At 43.8% G+C, this 21283-nt stretch overlaps 1 protein-coding gene across 8 annotated transcripts in view; it reads right to left on the bottom strand.

Moving 5' to 3' along the window:
- Window positions 1-575: 575 nt before the first annotated feature.
- EIF4E2 (eukaryotic translation initiation factor 4E family member 2) overlaps window positions 576-21283 on the bottom strand; it is a 32376-nt gene continuing 11668 nt past the window's right edge. For 4 of the 8 annotated variants that reach the window (XM_036319066.1, XM_036319060.1, XM_036319064.1 and 1 more), the window contains 4 exons: window positions 18166-18270; window positions 16196-16348; window positions 15963-16099; window positions 13983-14248 (listed from right to left, as the gene is read on the bottom strand). In XM_036319066.1, the coding sequence (XP_036174959.1) occupies window positions 14176-14248; window positions 15963-16099; window positions 16196-16348; window positions 18166-18270 (468 nt within the window). In that variant the 3' untranslated portion in view covers window positions 13983-14175. Of the gene's footprint in view, window positions 3077-9431; window positions 9510-13982; window positions 14249-15962; window positions 16100-16195; window positions 16349-18165; window positions 18271-21283 lie in introns of those variants that run through there. The other 4 variants (XM_036319067.1, XM_036319061.1, XM_036319062.1 and 1 more) reach the window with 3 other exon arrangements.

Below are 21283 nucleotides of genomic sequence, written 5' to 3'. Positions count from 1 at the left end.
GAGGCTCTGCAAGTTTCATTTTCTCTTGGTGTTTCCCATGGGCACTGGGCATCCATACACCCCACATGTCCATCTTTGGGCTAAGATACTGAATCTAAATCAACATTCCAAGCCTAGGCCGGGAGTGATTTCTCACTTCAAAATCTAATTCCTCCAGGTTTGATTCTGGTTGGGGCGCATGCCTGGGTTGCGGGCTCAATCCCCAGTGGGGGGAGTGCAGGAGGTAGCCAATCAATGCTTCTCTCTCATCATTGATGTTTCTATATCTCTCTCCCTCTCCCTTCCTCTCTGAAATCAATAAAAATATATTTAAAAAAAATCTAATTCCTTGAACTTCCTTCCATTCCAATATTCCTTACGAAAAGTTGAGAATTAAAATTAACCACATTTTGGTATTACAAATGTAAATTGAGTTTTGCCAGTGATTAATACCAATTAGAGAATATTTTAATAACATAGTTATGATATTGACACTGTCTGGATCATCCACATACTCTGTTCTGGAATGCACTTAAAACAAAGACCTGTGCACAGATCACCCATTTCCCTTGTATTGAAGAGGCCACACCCAGTTCTTGCTGATACTTTCCATTTATTACTGCAGTAGACAATGGCTCTGAAAGTGCAACACTAGATCCCTCCTGCCACGGCCTCTGCTCCTCCGCTGGCAGATCCTTAGAAATTCATTCCTAGAGCATTGCGGACCATTAGCTTCTCTCTGGGTAGAAACTTATTGCCGCTGCCAATGTCACAAGGAAAACACAAACACACACAGGAATAAAAAGACAAAATGAGAAGAGAACAGGAGAGGAGTAGGGGCCAGTTTCAAATGGCAAACTCAGCAGAGGGGTCTTGGGAAAACAGCCCGCCTGTTCAAAGTGGAAAGAGACTCCCCATATCCCAGCAGCAGCGTCTACATTTGTTAGGTGCACCCTTCCCCGTGTCTCTAGAACAGACAAAACCGTAACCACGCATGTGTCATGTCTCAGCACAGCAGAGGCGTATGGAGTCAGAAAGTGAAAAGACCACTCAAGCCAGGCCGGAGAATGGGTGATGTGGATAAAATGACTCCTCAAGCTCTCATTCAAAGCTGTTAGGCAGAGTATCTGGAGCGTTCTGAGGGTATGATGCTGCCTAACAAATAACTGGTTTGACCTAATATAGGGTCAGCCTATTTTTGGTGGAAAAAAATAACTTTCAAAAGTGGAAGGGAGACATGAGCAGATCTGGAAAATACAAGAGAGTAAAAGATCTGAACAAATGAGATTAAAAAAAAAAAAGCAACATGAACATGGACAATACACCTCAGCACTGGGCGTGACAAATCCCTCACTCGAGAACACTTTGCGTACACGCACCCACACAATAGTCAGGTAGATGCCCAGAGGAGGGCACATCCAAGTGTCTGCTCTCTTTGGAATATCCATGGCAATTCTGAGTTTAGGCAGAAGTACAGACCTCCCTGGGGCTACACAGACCTCAGGAGGCAGCCTCTGCTCCCCATTTCAGCCATGTTGCTCCTATGTTTGTTTGCCTGAGCCCTTCACAATGGTCCGGGCACTAGAATTTATTCTTCACATTCCTGGAGTTTAAATCATTGCTAGATCTTATCCGATCTAACTTCACCTATAACGGAAGCACCTCCCTTTGGCCCCTGTACTCCTCTGTTTTTAGGGAAAAACATCCCAAAACAGTGGCAATTAGAGGGTGTTTAGGAGTTGGAAAGTAGGAGAGTAATATAAATACAATAAGGAAATGCCTGCTACTCTCCTACGACTTCTCTGAGACCAGGTGGCTAAGGACCCCTGGTCTGCAAGGATAGGTTTTAGGAGAGACCTTAATTTAAGGTACTTCGATCTCTGCTCACAAGAGCCTAGTAAGACAGTGCTCCTTGGAGGTTGCTGTACGATTGGTACTCAGTACTTATTTCAATCCTAGGTGCTTCTCGGCCTCTCTGACTGCAGTCCTTCTGAGTCAGATGACCCAGCTTCTCTGATGCATGCCCCGTCATTTCTAAAGCATGCCTGCAGTAGCCTAAAATATACCAGGTGACGAGGACTGAAAGCAGGTCTCCAACCACTGCAGACAGGCACAGCCTTGCAAAGAAAGCCATCTATCATGGTCACCTTTTCTTCAGTTGTCCCAGTTTCAGGATCACAGAACTTACCATACTAAGTATTAATACCTGGCAAAAACCAGCTTTTGCTTCCCTTCCTCAATGAGGGGTGTGCAAGAACCCACAGAAACAGGCTGCACACACAGGCCCTGATCATCTGGGGAAATGGTTTCAACACTGTCTTCAGCTCCAAATCCCACACTCAGAACCTCTGCTAGAATCCTGCTCCCAACAAACCAGATGCCGCTCCAGTTTAATTTTCAGTCACCTTCTGAGCTGCCTCAGGGGACGTAGAGTAGCCACCTGGATTATAGTTCTAAGTGCAGCAGTGCCTAAGAGGAAAGAGTCCCACACGAGGGAAGACAGAGGGCATAAGGCAGGAAACCATGCAAAATCAGTAACACATTTTAAGAAGGTGGTGGGCTTGGGGGAAGAGGGGAGCAAAATAAACAAAACGTCCCAATAATTTAATGGCAAAGCTAGAAGAGCATTTACAGCTATCCCGGGACCTCCAACAAAACGTTTTCCTGGATGCACAGACATTCGTAATACTGACAAGTCTCAGTGGACAGCTCTGGCTGGTACACGTGGTTGCGACACCCTTTGTACAGTAGAGAGGAGCATGACAGAGGGCCTGCGAGGCATCTGGACAGCACACAGCAAAATGAAAGGCTAGACTTCCCCCCACAGAAACCCATTAAAAAAAAAAGTGTGTCTATTACAAAGTCACGTTTGCCATCTTTCCACTTTATAAAGTCAGCGATGCTGGAGGGTGTCTAGCAGAATCCATCCTCCAGGAATGAGTGCAAAAGGGACGTCCCTTCAGTAAGCAGATGGAAGGACCAGCTGGAGACCTCCCATCCATTTCGGACAAACACACACATACTTAAGGAAAAGGATTATTGCCAGCTTGTGTACGTTCACAATGTGATTTTTGTATTTCGAAAGCTTGAATTGTCCCTGAAAGAAAAAATGGAGAAAATAGAGCATTCAATACACTGATCATCTATAGGCAACACACACACACACACACACACACACACACGAAACCTGAACTAAGCAGCTCTGGGGCCCTCATGACTGTGGCATAGTCCAGGACCCTCCTTCCTACTAATCTATTGCCGGCACAGCAACTGGCCTCCCAAGTGCCTTCATACCCTCCAACTCAACTGTGCAATGGCAAATGATTAGAAACCACCCAAATGCATATCAACAGGGGGACTAGTTAATATTAATGTAATGGCACATTCATACAATGGGACACTGGGTAGCTTAGAAAACACAAGGAAGCTCCCTACTAATATGGAAAGATCTTCAAGAGAAGTGGATAAGTTAGGATGCAGAACAGTGTGTGCACAAAGTATGCTACCTTTTATACAAGCAGGGCTGGGGGAACTAAGGCCATAGTTCATATTCGCCTGTATATAAAGAAACTCTGTAAGGCTCCATAAGAAACCAACAGCAGTGGTGACCTGGGGCAGGGGAAGGGACACAGTGAAAACTGGGCAGACTGAGTCAGAGTGGGAGGGAGACCTCTCTTTCTTTTTTAGACACACACATACTTTAAAAAAAAAAAAAAATTGAACATGATTGTATTATGTATTAAAAAAAACAAAACAACAACAACCAACCCTCGAACCAAACAACCCCCGCCCCCCAGGTTCAAAACTTATAGCAACTTAAAAGGGATTCCAAGAGGTGAAACTTAGCTATAATTCTTGAAAGAGAAGCATGTGTGTGTGTGACAGACTGTAAGATGTGTCCTGTTAGTTGCCTTCGATTGGCTGCAGACCGGTTTGGCCATCCACTAGTACCCACCCTGTTCCCACTAGAAATCCAATGACATCTCAGCAGTTCACATTGCCATTTGAATGTGGAAACCTAAGGGCTGGAAGGGGCACTCAAGATCACCTTACCTTACCTACTGCTGTGGCCAGTGTTTAAGACTTAAATTTGTATGAAATTTTGAAACATTAACCTGGTTTTAAAGTCATTATTTCCCTTTAATTTTAATGACACATTCTAGAAACTTTGGCTTTAACAGGCCTATCTTAAAATGATTACAACTGATTGGGCATAGGGCAAGGGTTCAGATGAAAGAATATGCTCGGCCCAACCAGGCAGCAGTTTTCTCCTGCTATCAGTGGATGGGTTCTCCCCCGTGCTGGGGCAGGCTGACTGTGACTAATAGGCCTCACTACACAAAGAGCGTGACCGCAGAGAGTACACAGATGGACGGGAAACTGGAACTGTTGTGGGCCAACTCTGCCTAGGAAGAGACTGATGTTACCTCAAAAACCCACTGGTGTTTTTATAACTGACATGCATGACCATGTAGCTCATTTATCAATGGCTACTGAGTACTTCAATGATTTCCGTCTAAGGAGTTGAAGGTTTAACACAAAGAGAACTTAGTGGGGTGAGCATCTTTTTTAAAAGGCCTTTTAAAAGGACAGACCCTGTCCTAGCTGGTTTGGCTCAGTGGATAGAGCGTCGGCCTGTGGACTGAAGGGTCCTGGGTTCGATTCTGGTCAAGGGCACATAGCCAGGTTGCAGGCTTGATCCCCAGTAGGGGCCATGCAGAAGGCAGCCGATCAATGATTCTTTCTCATCATTGATGTTTCTATCTCTCTTCCCCTCTCCCTTCCTCTCTGAAATCAATAAAAAATAAATAAAAGGACCGACCCCACTGAGGTGCCAGAAATAGCTAGCAAATGACAAGGAAGGTACCTGATCCTAAGACAGAAAAGCAAGTATAACTAATGTGTGTGTACTACTTCTGAGCCCTCTTGGGATGATGTGCTGTAACAATGAGTCTACACGACAGAGGACATCTCTAACAAAGGAGTAGTTAGGAAGGAATGGTTTGTTCTGTTTCATCTCTTCCTTTTTTTTTTTAATCTTCACCCAAAGACATTTTTTTCTGTTGATTTTTTTTTTTTTTAGAGAGGAGGGAGAGAGAGGGAGGGAGCAAGGAAGGGAGGAAGGGAGGGAGGGAGGGAGGGAGGGAGGGAGAGGGGGGGAGAGAGAGAGAGAGAGATTGAGAGAGGGAGAGAGAGAGAAACATCGATGTGAGAGACAGATCAATTGGTTGCCTCCTGCACAAGCCCTGGGGATCAAGCCTGTAACTGAGGTATGTGTCCTTGACTGGAAATCGAACCTGAGACAATTCCGGTCCGTTAGCCAACACTTTAACCACTGAGTAAACTAGCCAGGGCCCATCTCTTCCTTTTGATGCCACCTCTATTCCCATTAAGCAACTGGATGACAGAAGTCAATGAGCAGGGAGAAATAAGATGAGTGACTAGAAAGGCGGCGGGTGTGGGAGTAGATTCAGAGAATTTTCTGACTATGGGAGAATGATCTATCTTGGCGTAAGAGAGATGGCAGACAAGGATTTGGATGAACCCTTTCAGCTGGTTAGTGATGTAAAGAAGAGCATTTTCAAGATGTCACCACCATAAGTAGGTGACCATCTTTTGGAAGAATTCCTGTACTGTGCTGGGATTGGGCCAGAAACAAATTCTTCTTTCTGTGGCAGGTAAACTGAAGAGCTCTATAACAATTTCCCATTTAGATATTTAATATTTATTCTAATTATTTATATTGTCTAGATCTCTTCAGAGTCAGAAAACCTAAGACATTATAATCATGCTAAGGTCTGTAAAATGGAAAAGGGGAGGAGAGGAGTAAAGAAGCCAGGAGAATCAACTGTTTTTCCAGTTTGATATAAAGGATCAGAAAGAGCAACAGGATGGGTGACAGGCTCCTGACAATGACAGGCTGGTGGCAGTTGGCATTGGTCCAGCCTTTCTAAAACAAGTAGGCTGAGAACAGCCTGGTACCAAATTTAGTCTGAGGAATTTGTTCACCTCAAACCAGCTGAGAACTGATCCTCCGTTCTGTCCTTCACCCCAGCTGCAATGCACAGAGAGATTAAGAGAGGGAAAGGGAGAATGGAGACAGGAAATGGCAAAGGCCACAGGCGACTTTTGTTTTCTTATAAAAAGATGGGCTTTTGTTCTTTTAAAAGCAGACTAAAATTTAGAAAACCCAGCATGAACTCCTGCTAGCTAGCCCCTCCAGCCACCTAGCAATGCTGAGAAGGTGCATGGACTCTCAGAAGTTTTATTGTTTTTGATATGAAAGGTATTTTTAAAAAAGAAAAAATTTACATTCTCATCTGTGAATTTAGTAAAGGGGCTTTCAGACATCAAGATGTCCACTGTAGCCCAACCAGCGTGGCTCAGTGGTTGAGTGTCGACCTATGAACTAGAGGTCACGGCTTGATTCCTGGTCAGGATACATGCCTGGGTTGCGGGATCGATCCCCGGGGTGTGTGTGTGTGTGTGTGTGTGTGTGTGTGTGTGTGTGCAGGAGGCAGCTGATCAATTATGCTCTCTCATCATTGATGTTTCTATCTCTCTCTTCCTCTCTAAAATCAATAAAATCTATATATTTTAAAAAATATGTCTACATTATCCTAACTCATTCCAGAAGATTTTTACACGCCAGGGCACAGGACACGGTAGGCAAAAGACCCACAGTGCCAGAGGGACTTTCTCTACTGGCTGACCCTCTATCCTGATGACAGGGCCTCAGAAATAGCAGAACTCCATCGAAATTGGCTTCTAACTTCACATTTGAAACAGCTTTCTAATCTACTCTGCCTCAAAATAATCACCTTCTTGTACTTCTAGAGAAATGGACAAGTACAAACTCTGGAAAGAATGAGCTAATAAGGTAGTTAATTCCTGAGGAGAGAGCCACGGGGGAGCAGGGTGGTCGGTTCCTCAGAAAAATGCCTCCTGCTCTTACAGAAACCTGCCCCAATGTTGATGCCCATTGGGGGCATCAAAATGATTCTGGTCCTTTAGGAAGGGCTGGGAGCCACCTAGGAGAAGCCCTCCCTGAGTGTCTGCTCTGATGGGGGCTCTGAGAGCGCAGTTACAAATTGGCCCATGGGCTTAAGTATCCATGCACTTCAGGGGAACATTTCCTGACTATGTCCACCCCAGGCCAGCTCGGGCTCCCTCCTGCATATTAAGTAAAACTGCTAAGGTCCTAGGTGCAGTGGGACCAATTTCAATGTCTAATCTCTCACTGAGTGACCACACCAACTTCATTCCCCAAAGATACAGATCACTTGTTCTGTGCCTGCCAGTCCAGACAAAAGTAACCAGAATCCTCTCCCAGCAGCTGACTGGGACTTCAGGGAAGGCATGGTTGGGAGGGCAATACTGATTTGTAATGGGGGTATCAAATGAAATAGTCCTAAAATATTAGCAGCCATATAGAATGGCATAAAACATCAGATAGAGGAGAAGTACTGTAGTTCAATAAGAATTTATTTAAATAGCAGTTTTTATTCCTTCACAGATCATGATCTACTTGGAAGGGGAAAATGCAAAGAGAGGATGAGAGGCTAAATGTCAGAGGCGCCTGAAATGGCAGCTCCAACAACACGAGCTGGGTGTGTGCATCTTCTGGGAGCACTTCCTTCAAGGTTAAATCAATAGAGATAAAATATGAAGAAGACCTTCTCAAGTCTGTTAAGACAATGGAGTAAGCTGGGCATTTTTTTGTTAGATTCTAATACTCCTCTCAGACTTCCAAGTCCGTGCCTCAAAGAACAGAAGTACCTCCTTCATCTTCCCATAAAAAAGACAGGGAATGGGGAGGAGGGAGAACATAGACTGTAAAATGGCAATCATGCACAGATAGGACTTTTCAAAGCAACTCTGAAATTTTTTCTGGGAGATTTAGTGTTAGCTAAAGGGAGAGGGAATAATTTTAAATTTTCTTCCATTCTGATTATTCCAATTTCATTTTAAAGCTTTTTTTTTTTTTCATGGACCTAAGATGCTATTGACTTTTAAAGGTATCATCATTTTATGTACTTTAAGAAGTAAACGTTGCCAATTAAACTATGACAAAAATCTTTATTACGTTCACTGTAAGCATTCCAATTTTAGGGATAAAAAAAGGGAATCTTAGAAATAATTAAATATGGATGGTAATATTATTAAACAATTCCATATAGCACCAGGCCTCTGGAAATTAAACTTTATTTTAAGTATCTATTCTGCAGCCTGCAAATCAATGTATCTAATTGTACAGCTGATGCTTTTCATCCCTCCTGCATATTAGCAGTCATCTCAGATTCCATGCTGACCACACTTTACAGAGAAACCTTTTAAACTTCAATTTAAAAAATCTAATATTATCCAAAATTGAATTTATAATATGGGAATTAAACCATTTTAAAAAAAGGTGTGGTATCATGATTGTGTGCAAAAGTTCTGGGACTGTTGTCTATCCCGAGTCCTCAGACCCCTGGCCACCAGCTTCTGTCCCTCACAGTGTCACCCTCTCTCTTCTAGCCTATCTGTGGAATGCAGGTCTCCTCTTCTTGAAAAGCCTCACTTCCTCCCTGGGAAGGTGGAATTCTGAAGCAGCTACTACTGTTGATGTGATCTGTTCCATACTTAGAAATCCTTTCTTAGGAATGGTGGTGGTGGTGGTGGTGGTGGTGGTGGTGGTGGTATGGGGGGTGATGTCCAGGAAAACAATCTCAGGTCAGGCCTATACAGATCCCATCCTTCCATCTACCCCTCTCATCCTGAATAAATGCACTCAACTTCCCTGCTGCAGCAGCAGACATGTTGAGTGGTGCTCAACAAAGAGACACTCTCCTAACCGATATACAGATGTTCTCCCAGTGAATGCTTCATCTGGCCTGGCCTCCAACATCCCAAGGCCTCTCCCTACTGGGAAACGTGCGATGGTTATTACAGTACACACAGGAGCTGTCTCCTATGGAGCCCGGCATCTGCCCCGCCCTCTCACTGCAAAAACATCAAAGTTCTACCACTGGCTCCTCACAACTGACAAACACCGCCAGCAAGCAAGAGACATACCTCTCACCTACTCCATGTAAGTACAGGACACTGTCAGATCGTTTAAAATGGCCACATCTGAGCAAAAGAAAAAGGACTTGTGGCACATTTATAATCATGAAATGCTGTCATCCGAAGAGATCTGAGATGTCAGTCAGTGAAACCTCACTTTCCAAGTGAGAAACGGAGGTACAGTGAGGTTAAGTGGCCTGCCCAGGGTTCACCCCAAGACATGTCTGGACCCAGTGTTTTCTGAGACTGACAATCAGTCAGAGAGGCTGGAGCTGATTTGGAGCTGACCCCATGCTGGCAGAACAAGGCTGGGGCAAGTGAGGAGGGCACAACCCCTGGGAAAGAGGGGTCCTATGGCTGAGAGGTATGACAAAAGGTTACAGAGAAGATTGACAAGGCCCTACCCTGAGTATGAGAGACAGAGGGGAGCGTCCGATCAGCGGCCGCTGCTGTTCACCAGGCCATGAAACTCCTCCCAGGCCCTGGCAAACCAGAGACAAAAAACATAATAGCACATTCAGATCAAAAGCTTTTTAACAGAGAGAACACATAACCCCACATCCCATTCCAGATACCCTCAAGGTCAAGTGCAGCCCACAGTACCTGGAAGCATAGCAATGAGCGTTCCCACCTGGACTTTCCCTCAGATTCACAGTAATGCCAGTGCCTTTAGGGACAGCTGGCACTTGTCCTGGAGGCTCCACTGGTGAAGACTGGCCCTCACTATTCCCGCGAGACTTTGTATCCACTCCTTCAACAAGTCTACCAGGGAGGCCAATGAGGTCAGAGATAAGCTCAACCATCAGAGAGAAGACACCCCCGATTCTCTGGAGCAAGGGCAGCCAGTGGGAGGTGAGGACAGCTGGCAGGAACTTTCTTATCGGGCCTCACCTTGAGGTTAATGGCAGGGACCCGACAGCATTATGGTGTCTAAAGATGCAATGGGGAAACTACCTCTCAGTTTTTACATTTCCAACCTTCTGACCCTTCTAACTTCAGACCCCAAATTTGTACCAGGTTGTTTCAGAATATACCCATGTAAGTCTCTTAAAATTTAAGCTGTGTAAGAAAGAAAAATTTAAGCTGTGCAGGTCACAGGTCAACATTTTCAGGAACAATGCTCATGACTTCCACGCTGATTAACTCAGAAACAGGGGTTAGGAGGACTAAGAATGTGACCGAGGGGTACACAGTCTCTCAGAGTGTGCTCAACAAAGAGCCCTTGGCGACTGCTGGCTGAAAAACAGGAGAAACTGAGTCCCTATGCATCCGAAAGCCCTACCACCTCATTTTCTGAGGAAGTGATGTCCTAACTTTAGCCCCAGCCACTTCTCAGCCCCACTAGGACAGAATGTCTGGTAAGTCCCCTGGGAATTGTATATATGGAGTTATTTGAGGCTTCTAAACCTAAAATTCCTTTTTGCCAATTATTCATCCTTGGTTTAAAGGGATGACAATACCCCGGATGACAACATATTGTGTCACTTACTACAGGCTTAGATTATGGCCACTAAAATACAATTTTTACCAGACTTTCTAAAGGTAGCTTTTCTTCTTTTTTAAATAGGGAGAGATTAAATACAGAGACTTGGCACAACAAATTCACTCTTCTAGGTGATACTTATACGTGTTTCATCAGTATTTCTCTTTTGAACAGGAGCATTTATAAATTCATTATCTACCTCTTAGAATAAGAAGTTGATGTACAGTTAATGGTTTCTTCAAAGAATATTACCAAAATTACAAATATATGATAACTGAAGAAAGTATAAAACCACCAAACAAGTGTGCCAGTCTCTGTTAGTTCAAACAATTTCCACATCAAGAAATCTGTTTCACAGCCCATTCTGGTGACGGGAACGCGATGACGAGCTCTGTGAGTCCAGGAGTGACATCAGAAGGCCCTTTCACTTCATTCCAAATTAAGACACGGGCAAAGCAAAATCTGATGCTTGGGCAATGACCCAGGAAACCCCCCTCTCATTTTAACATTGAGATTTAAATTCTATCTTAAGCGACTTAAATGTCCAGAGAAATTACATGGTTTTGTTGAAGCTTCATCCCTTGTATCCTTTTGTTTCCAGAAAGGCCTACGCTAGTCCAAACAGAGCAGTTCTCTGTCAAAAACCTACACTAACCCATTCTGGTATTAAACTGGCCTCCCATTTTCTTCAGAAGTATCTTCCTCACATATTAAACCTCAACATGAGGAATCTGGGTGAAGAATTTTCCTCACATGGATACAGTGGAAATAAATTAGTTGTTCATAATCACTGGTACAATGTAGGTCAACAAATCACTTGCCTAAAGCTAGGTGCGAACATTCTAGCTCTTTTCCATATGACATCCCACTCATACTGGTAATATTAAAACTTGCTTCTTTTAAAGGTAAAAAAAAAAGAAGTTACTAGTAAATGTTAAAAGTGTCATATGAATGAAGCTTCTAAAAGAATAACTGAGATTAATATAGCCTACAGAGAATTTTGAACAATTTCAAATGACAGAATCAAAAGAGTCCTTTAAAGACCACTCGTTTCAGCTCACTTACCAGAAAGCAAACTGAGAGCAGAGGTCCATTTCTGTGTAACTCCGAATGTGTCCCACCCTCCCACCCCCTAAAGCCTGTTCATAGTCTTGCACTCAGCTGGCCCGCAATACTCATGGACAAGTTCTGCCTCCTGCTAGTCTGGGCTTTCTTTACTTTGAACATCAGTAAGGAGTACCTTTCATAAGGCGGGCCAGCAGTTAACACTGGTGTGATCCAGTGCCATCGGGTTGATTTAGCCACCACACAAGGGATATTTAGTTGGTGCCTACAAAGTTCCATGTGTAAGTATAATGAAATCAAAAAAGGTTAAAGAAATTCCCCATGATTTGACCCGTTTCTCCTCTAGAATAAAGAAATAAAGTCACCTACCCTCAACTTTCTCTGCAGAGAGGTCTGGTCACTTTTCCCAACACTGTGGCCTACTGAGTGAAGCTGAGTGAAGCTGGCCCTGTCTTCCCCTCTTCCATCCGGGCCAGATGCACAAAGGGATTCAATGGCACTATTCCAAAAGTTATTTCCTCACAAAAACTGTGCCCAGTTTTATCCTGGGGGTCCCACGATTCTGGGTTGCAAGTCTGTCTTAGATTTCTTCTCAAAATGGAGGACACAGTGAGGACCCAAACCTATAAAACCTTAACTGCGATTGGCCTCATTAGGAGCCATGCACCTGAAGCGAACACTCCAACAAGTTTCCCGTTTCTCAGTGGGACCTGCTATTGACAACACAAGGGTAGGAGGCAGCAGGCAGGCGTCCCCTCTGTAGCAAGGAAGCTCTGGTGATGTGAGCAGCAGTGTGTGCCTCTCAGCTCACCTAGGAGCGCAGCAGGAAAAGGCCACAAGCAGTTTGATTAGGGGCAGGCTGGAAAACCAAACAGTTGAAAAAGGACATTGGAAACACAGCAAGGTGGAGGTATATTTGACTGAGAAATCTAGGCCACTCCTACAAAAAGTCCCACCAGAACACTTGGGAGTATTCTCCAGAATACCTTTTTCCTTCATATTCCCTTAAATTCTCAAGTCCCAGGAGCTGCTGTTCCTTGGCTCAAGCAAAGCCATACCTGTGAGAGGCACAGGAAGGGAGTAAAGCAGACCAGTTCTGACTTCTGTTCACATGTGACAAGGATCGGAGGGGGCTCAAGGTCAATTTGGTGCTTTCTGATCAACTTAGGAAGGTGATGTCAAGCTCATCCTCTGGACCAATTATATTAGGTGAAATTAAGGTCAATACATGTAACATAATAGCAGAAGGCAAGAGGGAAAAGGCCATAAGAGGTAACTCTTTGACAAATGCTGGAAACAGAGAATAGGCATTTCCACATACCATTTTCTAGAGACTTCAACCAATTTTGTATGTGCAATAAACAAAGAAGCAATGACACAAACACCTCCAGAAAGTTGAGCCCAGGGTGCTGTCCCAATGTGTGTTTTGTGGGATCACAGGCCACGTGGAGACTGGTGGTCAGTCAGGATGGTACAAGCATAGGGTGTCGCTGCCAGAATGGAACAGCCACTTTGGAAACTTCCACATTACGCCCATAGCCCCCTTCACAGATACTATCAGGCAACCTGACCCAGTGTCTGCAAAAATGTTTATTTTTGGTTTTGGTGTAGCTCCCAAGGAAGCCTGAAGTAACATGAGGCCTGCTGCAATTGTACATGCAGGTTAGGGCCTGCAGGCCAAGCTGCAGGTTACACAAGCCAAGCCACAAAGCATGTGAGAGGCTGGCACGTGCTGCAGTCAGATACTTAAGGAGCAAACTCACCGAGGATGAAGATGCTTCCCCTCCTCAGATTCTAAGGCACAATTACCCTGGGAGAATGGGAAGGGCTAGAACACTGAGACCTTGCAAGCAGAGTTAGCCCAAAGAGGAGGATGACCTGGCCCTGAAGGGAAAGCGGAAGGGAGAGACTGGCAAAGAGCTTGTGGCTTGGGCAGCCCTGGCAGTGAGAAAACCCCATTAACACCAAGCAAGGAAGCTATATATGTACAGCCACACACAGATGGAAGCAGGAATTTACCTCCAAGCAAGAGATTTCTTTGAAGTAAAGGCAAATGACGTCAGCAAAGCAAAGGCCGAGGATCCCCCCCCTTTCCAACCTTAAGGATTTTCAAGCCGAATTCTACATCAGAAATCACTGTTCTTGTTAATCAGCGTGACTAGATGGAGACTGAAATTCAAGTACCAGAAAATGGGTCTCATGTTGAGAGCTAGATGTCTCCTCATTATGTCAGACCTCAGCAGAAGTAGAATACCACATGACACTGTACAATGGGCTTATGGAAATGAGGCTGCATTCCCCCAATGGCCCTCCATGGAGAAGTCTGTGCCGTTCCTTAATATGGTGACAGTCAGTTTGAAAAGCCACTTCTTTGATGCACCATAAAGAGCAAGAGCATGAGACAAGCTAGTTTAGCACCATTTATTAAGTGATCTCAGCTGTTGTAGTAGCTGCTGTGTGTCAGCCTGTTCTTAAAACATAAAATGCTCTTCCAATTCCTCTTGTCCAGGACAGAAGAATCTTCCAGGTAGCACGCCAACAGAACAAGAGACTCCGATGATGCCAGCTTCAATGATGGTGCCATCCAGAGAGGGAGAAGGTCACGGCACATTCAACCGCGGCTTCCAGAGGTTTTGAAAAAGGAGCCTTTGGGGGCCCAGCCTGCCTGGCATTCTAGTGGAAGTGCAAAAGGTTGGCACATTGGGAGAGGAAAGAGAGGGAGACGCAGGGAAAGTAGCATCTGGGTGTCAAGGAGGGTTTTCTGGTCCCTGTAGCTGCAGGCTGGAGTACTAGGCAGACCTCTGGATAAAGCAGTGAGCAGCAGTCTACGGCAAAAGCCCACAGGCTCTCCTAGACTCTAAGGACTTGAATACAGCTCTACAAGTCAGGAAAAACCACCTCAGGGCATTAGCAAGGTAGAACAGTGGAGAGGGGAAAGTTGAAAAATACCTCTTTCCCTTTCCTATCCAGGTGAAAACCTTGCTTTTGGAGGGAATGGGGGGTGTTTTAGAAATCTTGAATGTAAGAGTCCTAGAAAAAGTAGGTGTGGACCTCTCCAGCCTCCACTGAGTCTAGCTGGAGGGCAGAAACTGCTTCTACCCCAGAACAAAGAACAGGGAAAATGTGCTTAGAGAAAAACAATGCTACACAGGACTGCTAAGTCAAGCAACCAGGGCAATGGCCAGCTAATAACTCCTGGCTGCTTCAATGAGTCATAAGCAGCCATTCCATTATGAACAAACTCCTATGGCAGTATTCCCAGTTAAAAACTGGCCCTTAGCTAGTTTTAGCTAACTCCACCCACAACATTATCTGTGACTGCATGGGAAAAAGACTCCCAAAGTGGTCTGTCTGCTGAACACCATCACTGGGCTCATTATGGTCTTTAATAAGAATAACATTATGATGATATCATTTCTAATGATGATGATGATGACAGCAACAATAATACTTGGCCCTGTAAGAGCCGTCTCCATCTGAGGACCTTCCATTACCAAGATTCAATCAGCCTCCCAACAACCCCGTTAGGTAAAGTTATCATTATCCCCCATTTTACAGACGGGGGAACTGAAGCAGAGTGGCAGAGACTTGCCAAAGGCACACAATGATGCTGGAGTCAAAGGAGAGAACTAACCCTAAAAGTCCCGACTCCTAGTTGGCTAGCTCTCCGTCCAGTTTTGAGAAAATCTAACAGCCACTCCCCACAACTTCGTCACAGTAACCTGAACTTATTCCTGACACTCAATCACTGAAGGAGCAACTGTAACCAGTGATTCGGTGAGGATGTCTGGCTCCATTCCCCTAAGTCCTAGGAAGAGGGCAAAGCAAAGCTTATTTCCTATTGGCATTCATGCTTCTCTTAGATCCTACTCTCACAAACACTCCGTCTGCTTCCTCTAGGATTTCAGCTCTACACACAAGGAAATGGGAGTCACATTCCTGATAAGAAGTTAATTTCCCAGGACAAAGAAACAGACTGAAGCTAACAGGTTAAAAAGACATGCAAAAGTAGGGGTTGGAGTGGACAGGGAGGACCTTCTTGTTCAGTGAAATTATCTTTAAAAACAGCAAGAAAAAGGAGAGCACTTTGTCTTTCATTTTAAGACAGTGGTTAGCCAATGAAAGACAAGACAGCCCATGGAAATAAAGCAAGCCCAGGCACTGCAACTGGGATTCTGCAGAGGGGCTCTCTCTGATACAGTGAGGTAAGCAGGGAGCCTCACCAGCAAAGAGCTGCTACAAGTGGCCAGAAGCATTAGAGGGGAAGACTGCTCTGTACTTTCTCCACAAGTCAGTCTCCTGTACGACCGTATTCCTCCGGACCCAACTAAGAACCTACTTCTGCTAAGGTTAGGGATATGCACCCCCAAAGCCCCCCAACACGTACTTGATGCTGTCGGTGTGGGTTTTGTATTCCATAATGGTGTTGGGAGGTAGATTAAGCACTCGCCGAAGCGTATCCCGGATTCGGGCTGTGGTTGCTTGGTCGCTGGCAGTCTTATTCCATATTGAAATAATGTCCTCCTACAGGAGGAACAGAGGGACTCATCAAAGCAAACCAGAGGCAGTGAGGAGAGCAAAGGCAACACATGAAACCAGACCTGCCCGCAGGAAGCTTACCTGAAACCGGACAGAGACTACAGCCCCACAGATCTCCTCCCCAACCATGAACTGTTCCCCCAACATGGCCAGGATGAGATTCTCCCAGCAACGCGATGCCAAGCCCTTCCGCAGCCGAATAATCCACTTGCCACCATTTTTATTTGCATCATCCTATAAAAAGACAGAAAGCATTAAAATTAAAATATGGTTTCACAGCTCCTTTTTCTTTTGCATGAACACTAAAAAGTTGTCACTTTCCAATTATTCAACTTTATAGGAAAAATGGTAGGAAGAGACAGAAAACAAAGAAAAACAAGGTGGGGATCCTTATACAAGCCATTACAAAAAGTGTCTGAACATAAGATTTAAAAAGAATTCTGCCCTAGAATTTCAAAAAAAAAAAAAAAAAAAAAAGAAGAAGAATTCTGCCCTGGCCAGGTGCTCAGTTGGTTGGAGCATCGCCCCGTACACCAAAAGATTGCAGGTTCAATTCCCAGGCAGGACACATACCTAGGTTAGGTTTGATCCCTGGTTGGGGCATGCACAGGAGGCAACCAATCAATGTTACTTTTTCACATCGATGTTTCTCTCTCTCCCGCCCTTCCTCTCTAAAATCAATAAACATGTTCTCAGGTGAGGATTAAAAAAAAAAGAAAAATCCTTTTTTGAAACTACTTTAGTAATCAAAATAAAATGTCAGATCTCAAACACAGATCATGCCTCACTTTGTTAAGAGTTTACCAGGTGTCCTCATGTCCCAAATACACAAATAGGAACCCACAGTCTCTCCCAGACCCAGTCTAGTTGAGGAGACAGACAAGAACATTAATTACAGCAGGATAGTCTGTTGAGAGCTGCTGTTTCAGAGGTATGCACAGTAAATTAAAGAATGAGACCTCCAAAAAGATTAAAAAAAAAAAAGAATGAGACCTCCAGAAAATACTCAAGAAGAGGGAAAATTTAAGCTGGGTCTTGAGGGACACAGGAGTCAGCCAGGTAGAGCAGGTGAAGAGGCTGAAGGCACTGGGAAGAGCATGAATCTGCGCAGACTTGAGTGTGAGATGGGGAGAGTCAAAGGAAGGTCCAGCAGCACCAAAGGGAAGATGTGGAGATGATGGGAGATGAGGCCTGAAAAATAAGCTAGCTGCAAGATCATGTGAGCAACGAAGAGCTGCATAACATTTGTAATTTTGTGGGTGGGTGGGTGGGAGGGAAGGTGTGATCATATCTGTCTTCTAGAAAAATGCCATGGTATCAGAATAAAAGATGGATTTCAGCAAAGCAAAGAGATCAGCTCTGGGTCTCCAATTAGTGCCTGTAAGCTTATTTTTTACCCACTTTAATCATAAGTATATTATGGTAATATACTACACACACAGCCAATTCTAAGGGAATAAGGAAAAAAAACAGCCCAGCCATTGTGGCCCAGTTGTTGAGCGTTGACCTATGAACCAGGAGGTCATGGTTTTATTCCCAGTTGGGGCACATGCCTGGGTTGCAGGCTTGATTCCCAGTGTGGGGTATGCAGGAGGCAGCCAATCAATGATTCTCTCATCGTAGATATTTCTATCTCTCTCCCTCTTCCTTCCTCTCTGAAATCAATAAAAATATATACTTAAAAAATTTTAAGATCAACCGAAGGACTTGTAAACACGTATATAAGCCAAACCAATGGACATGGACAACAGGGGGATGGGAGCATGAGTGTGCGGGGGGGGAGATTGGGGGTTAATGGGGGGGGATGAGGACACATTTGTAATACCTTAACTAATAAAAAAAATGTTTTTTTTAATGAAATCTATCCTTTAATGTTGTTACATACCATTTTAGTGATGAAACAATCTTTCAAAACCACCCAGCACCAACCCACCCAGACAAGCAATGGCACTAGTGTCTTTTCCTGGAGGTCCCCAGCTCTTAAGGATGTACCAAACAGTAATGCAGTTTTGAAAGAAGGCTTTAAAGTACTCTTTAACCTTAGTCCTCACCTCCCACATGGGTTTAATTCCTTCTTTGAAGAGATGGAAGTCACTGTGGCCTGTCAGGTCCCCAGGACGTACCATGTGGCTGTAAAACCTCCAGAATTGCTCCACCTGTGAAGAGAGGGCCCCAGAGTACAGAAGGTGTGACTTTTCTTTTTCTTTGACTGAATGCAAGACTTATCTAAGAGAAAAGCATAAACAGGGAAGACACACTGTTACAGGCTATACTTTGGAAGGATACATTTTCATTTGGAGGACTGTGTGGGAGGAAAGGCATGTTAGATGAAAGCATATGGTATAGCTGGATAAAAGAAAAATGTAATATTGTTGATACAAGAAAAACTCTAAGGCCTCAGCCAGGAACCTTGGCTGGTGAAGTCACATCAGTCAATATGCATCCTCCTGCAGAGGCCACAGATAACCACGGCATGCTGTCAGGAGGACCTTGTTTTACATAATGGAAACCCTTTGGTTCTAAGGTATATTAAGTGCCACATAACCTCAGTCTGAATGCATTTTTTAGAACCAAATATCCTCTTTTTAAAAAAAAGATTTTTTTTTAATTAATTTCAGAGAGGAAGGGAGAAAGAGAAAGAGAAACGTCGATGATGAGAGAGAATTATGGATCAGCTGCCTCCTGCACGCCCCACACTGGGGATCAAGCCCGCAACCCGGGCATGTGCCGTGACCAGGAATCAAACCATGACCTCCTGGTTCATAGGTTGATGCTCGACCACTGGGCCACACCAGCCGGCCCTAAACACCCTCTTGATCAGAGACTGTTTACTCAAATACAGCATTAGCTACAGTGAAATACATTTTAGTTCTATTTAGTTACTGAGCACAGTGATAAAATCAACCACATGCACTATGCTGTATCATGGTGCCTTGCTTAGGCCAGGACAGTCCAAAACCAAGCAGGACTTAGCCTCTAATACTTAGGGTTTAAGTCCCTCTTCTTCTTATATATATATATGTATATTTCAATTACAGTTTACATTCGATATTATTTTGTATTAGTTTAAGGTATACAGCATAGTGATTAGATAATCACATAATTTACCAAGTATTCTCCCAATATTTCCTGTACCCACCTGGCATCTTACACAGTTATTACAATATTATTAACTATATTCCCTATGCCGTACTTTACATTGCCATGACTATTTTGTAACTACCAATTAGTACCTCTTAATCCCTTCAACTTTTTCACCCAATCCCCCAACCCCTTGCTCCTCTGACAACCTTCAGTCTGTTCTCTTTAAGTCCCTCTTCTTACTAGAACATCTATGTTTCTCTTTGCCTCTCCTTCAAAGTCCTGTTAGAAAAGCAGGCACCCTTCTCTAGCAATTGCAGACTTATTTATACTCATCATGCTAGTCCTTCCTGTTCCTCTCAGTGGTGCCTTATGACATTACTTCCCTACCTCTCTGTCTCACAGAGGACACCTACAAAGTACTGGCCAGTGAAGAGGCACACTTTAGGAGGAAAGAGAAGATGTAGAATAGTCTGGAGAGAAACACTTGGTATTTGCCAACACACTGCCCAGGAGGCTCTAAACAGACACACAGCAAGACATCAGAATTGTGTAGCTGAAAATGGATACTGAGTACACAGAGATTCAGGTCATATTTCTAGATCTGGTTAGAAACTAAGAGACCTTACACTGTGTGCAACAGCTGTCCCTTCAGTCCTCTAAGAACAGGAACATAGGCAGTGTCTCATGTTACAAAGAAGTCAGGAATGAGTGCCATTTGTAGGACTTTCGTGCAGTCTCTCATTTCAGCAACTGCTATGCTTAACTGTATAAGGGATAGTAAATGGTCAAATGTATACAATGAGCAATTATCTTTTCAACCTGAACACAGTGGGAAGAAATAAAGTATACCAAGTAGAAACTGTGGCTCACTGTAAATTAGGAATTAGAGAGGGGCTGTGGGGTAGAAAGGTACACAAACCACCCCCAATTCCTCAATCAAGCATTGCTTCATTAATGGTTTGGCCTTCTCCAATCTTATAGCCAGACTATACAATTGTACAGTCACAATCTTTTTTTCTTTTTTTTAAAAAATAAATCTTTATTGTTCAGATTATTACAGATGTTCCTCTTTTTTCCCCCCATAGCTCCCCTCTACCTGGTTCCCACCCCACCCCATGCCCTTATCCCCCGCCACTGTCCTCATCCATAGGTGTAAGATTTTTGTCCAATCTCTTCCCGGACTCTTCACACCCCTTTTCCCCCGAGAACTGTCAGTCCACTCCCTTTCCATGCCCCTGCTTCTATTATATTCACCAGTTTATTCTGTTCATCAGATTTTTTAATTGACTTTTTAGATTCACTTGTTGATAGATATGTATTTGTAGTCACTTTGTTGTTCATAATTTTTATCTTTACCTTTTTCTTCTTCTTCCTCTTCTTAAAGAATACCCTTCAGCATTTCATATAATCCTGGTTTGGTGGTGATGAACTCCTTTAGCTTTTTCTTGTCTGTGAAGCTCTTTATCTGACCTTCAATTCTAAATGATAGCTTTGCTGGGTAGAGTAATCTTGGTTGTAGGTTCTTGCTATTCATCACTTTGAATATTTCTTGCCACTCCCTTCTGGCCTGCATAGTTTCTGTTGAGAAATCAGCTGACAGTCGTATGGGTACTCCCTTGTAGGTAACTAACTGTTTTTCTCTTGCTGCTTTTAAGATTCTCTTTGTCTTTTGCCCTTGGCACTTTAATTATGATGTGTCTTGGTGTGGTCCTCTTTGGATTCCTCTTGTTTGGGGTTCTCTGTGCTTCCTGGACTTGTAAGTCTATTTATTTCACCAGGTAGGGGAAGTTTTCTGTCATTATTTCTTCAAATAGGTTTTCAACATCTTGCTCTCTCTCTTCTTCTGGCAACCCCATAATTCAGATGTTGGTACATTTGAAGTTATCCCAGAGGATCCTTACACTATCTTTATATTTTTGGATTCTTTTTTCTTTTTGCTTTTCCGGATGGGTGTTTTTTGCTTCCTCATATTTCAAATCTTTGATTTGATTCTTGGGATCCTCTAGTCTACTGTTGAATTTCTGTATATTATTCTTTATTTCAGACAGTGTATGCTTAATTTCTGACTGTTCCTTTTCCATTTTC

The sequence above is a fragment of the Myotis myotis genome, unplaced genomic scaffold, assembly GCF_014108235.1.
Source record: "Myotis myotis isolate mMyoMyo1 unplaced genomic scaffold, mMyoMyo1.p scaffold_m19_p_8, whole genome shotgun sequence".
Classification (NCBI taxonomy): Eukaryota; Metazoa; Chordata; class Mammalia; order Chiroptera; family Vespertilionidae; genus Myotis; species Myotis myotis.
This window is presented reverse-complemented; position numbering and strand designations above follow the sequence as displayed.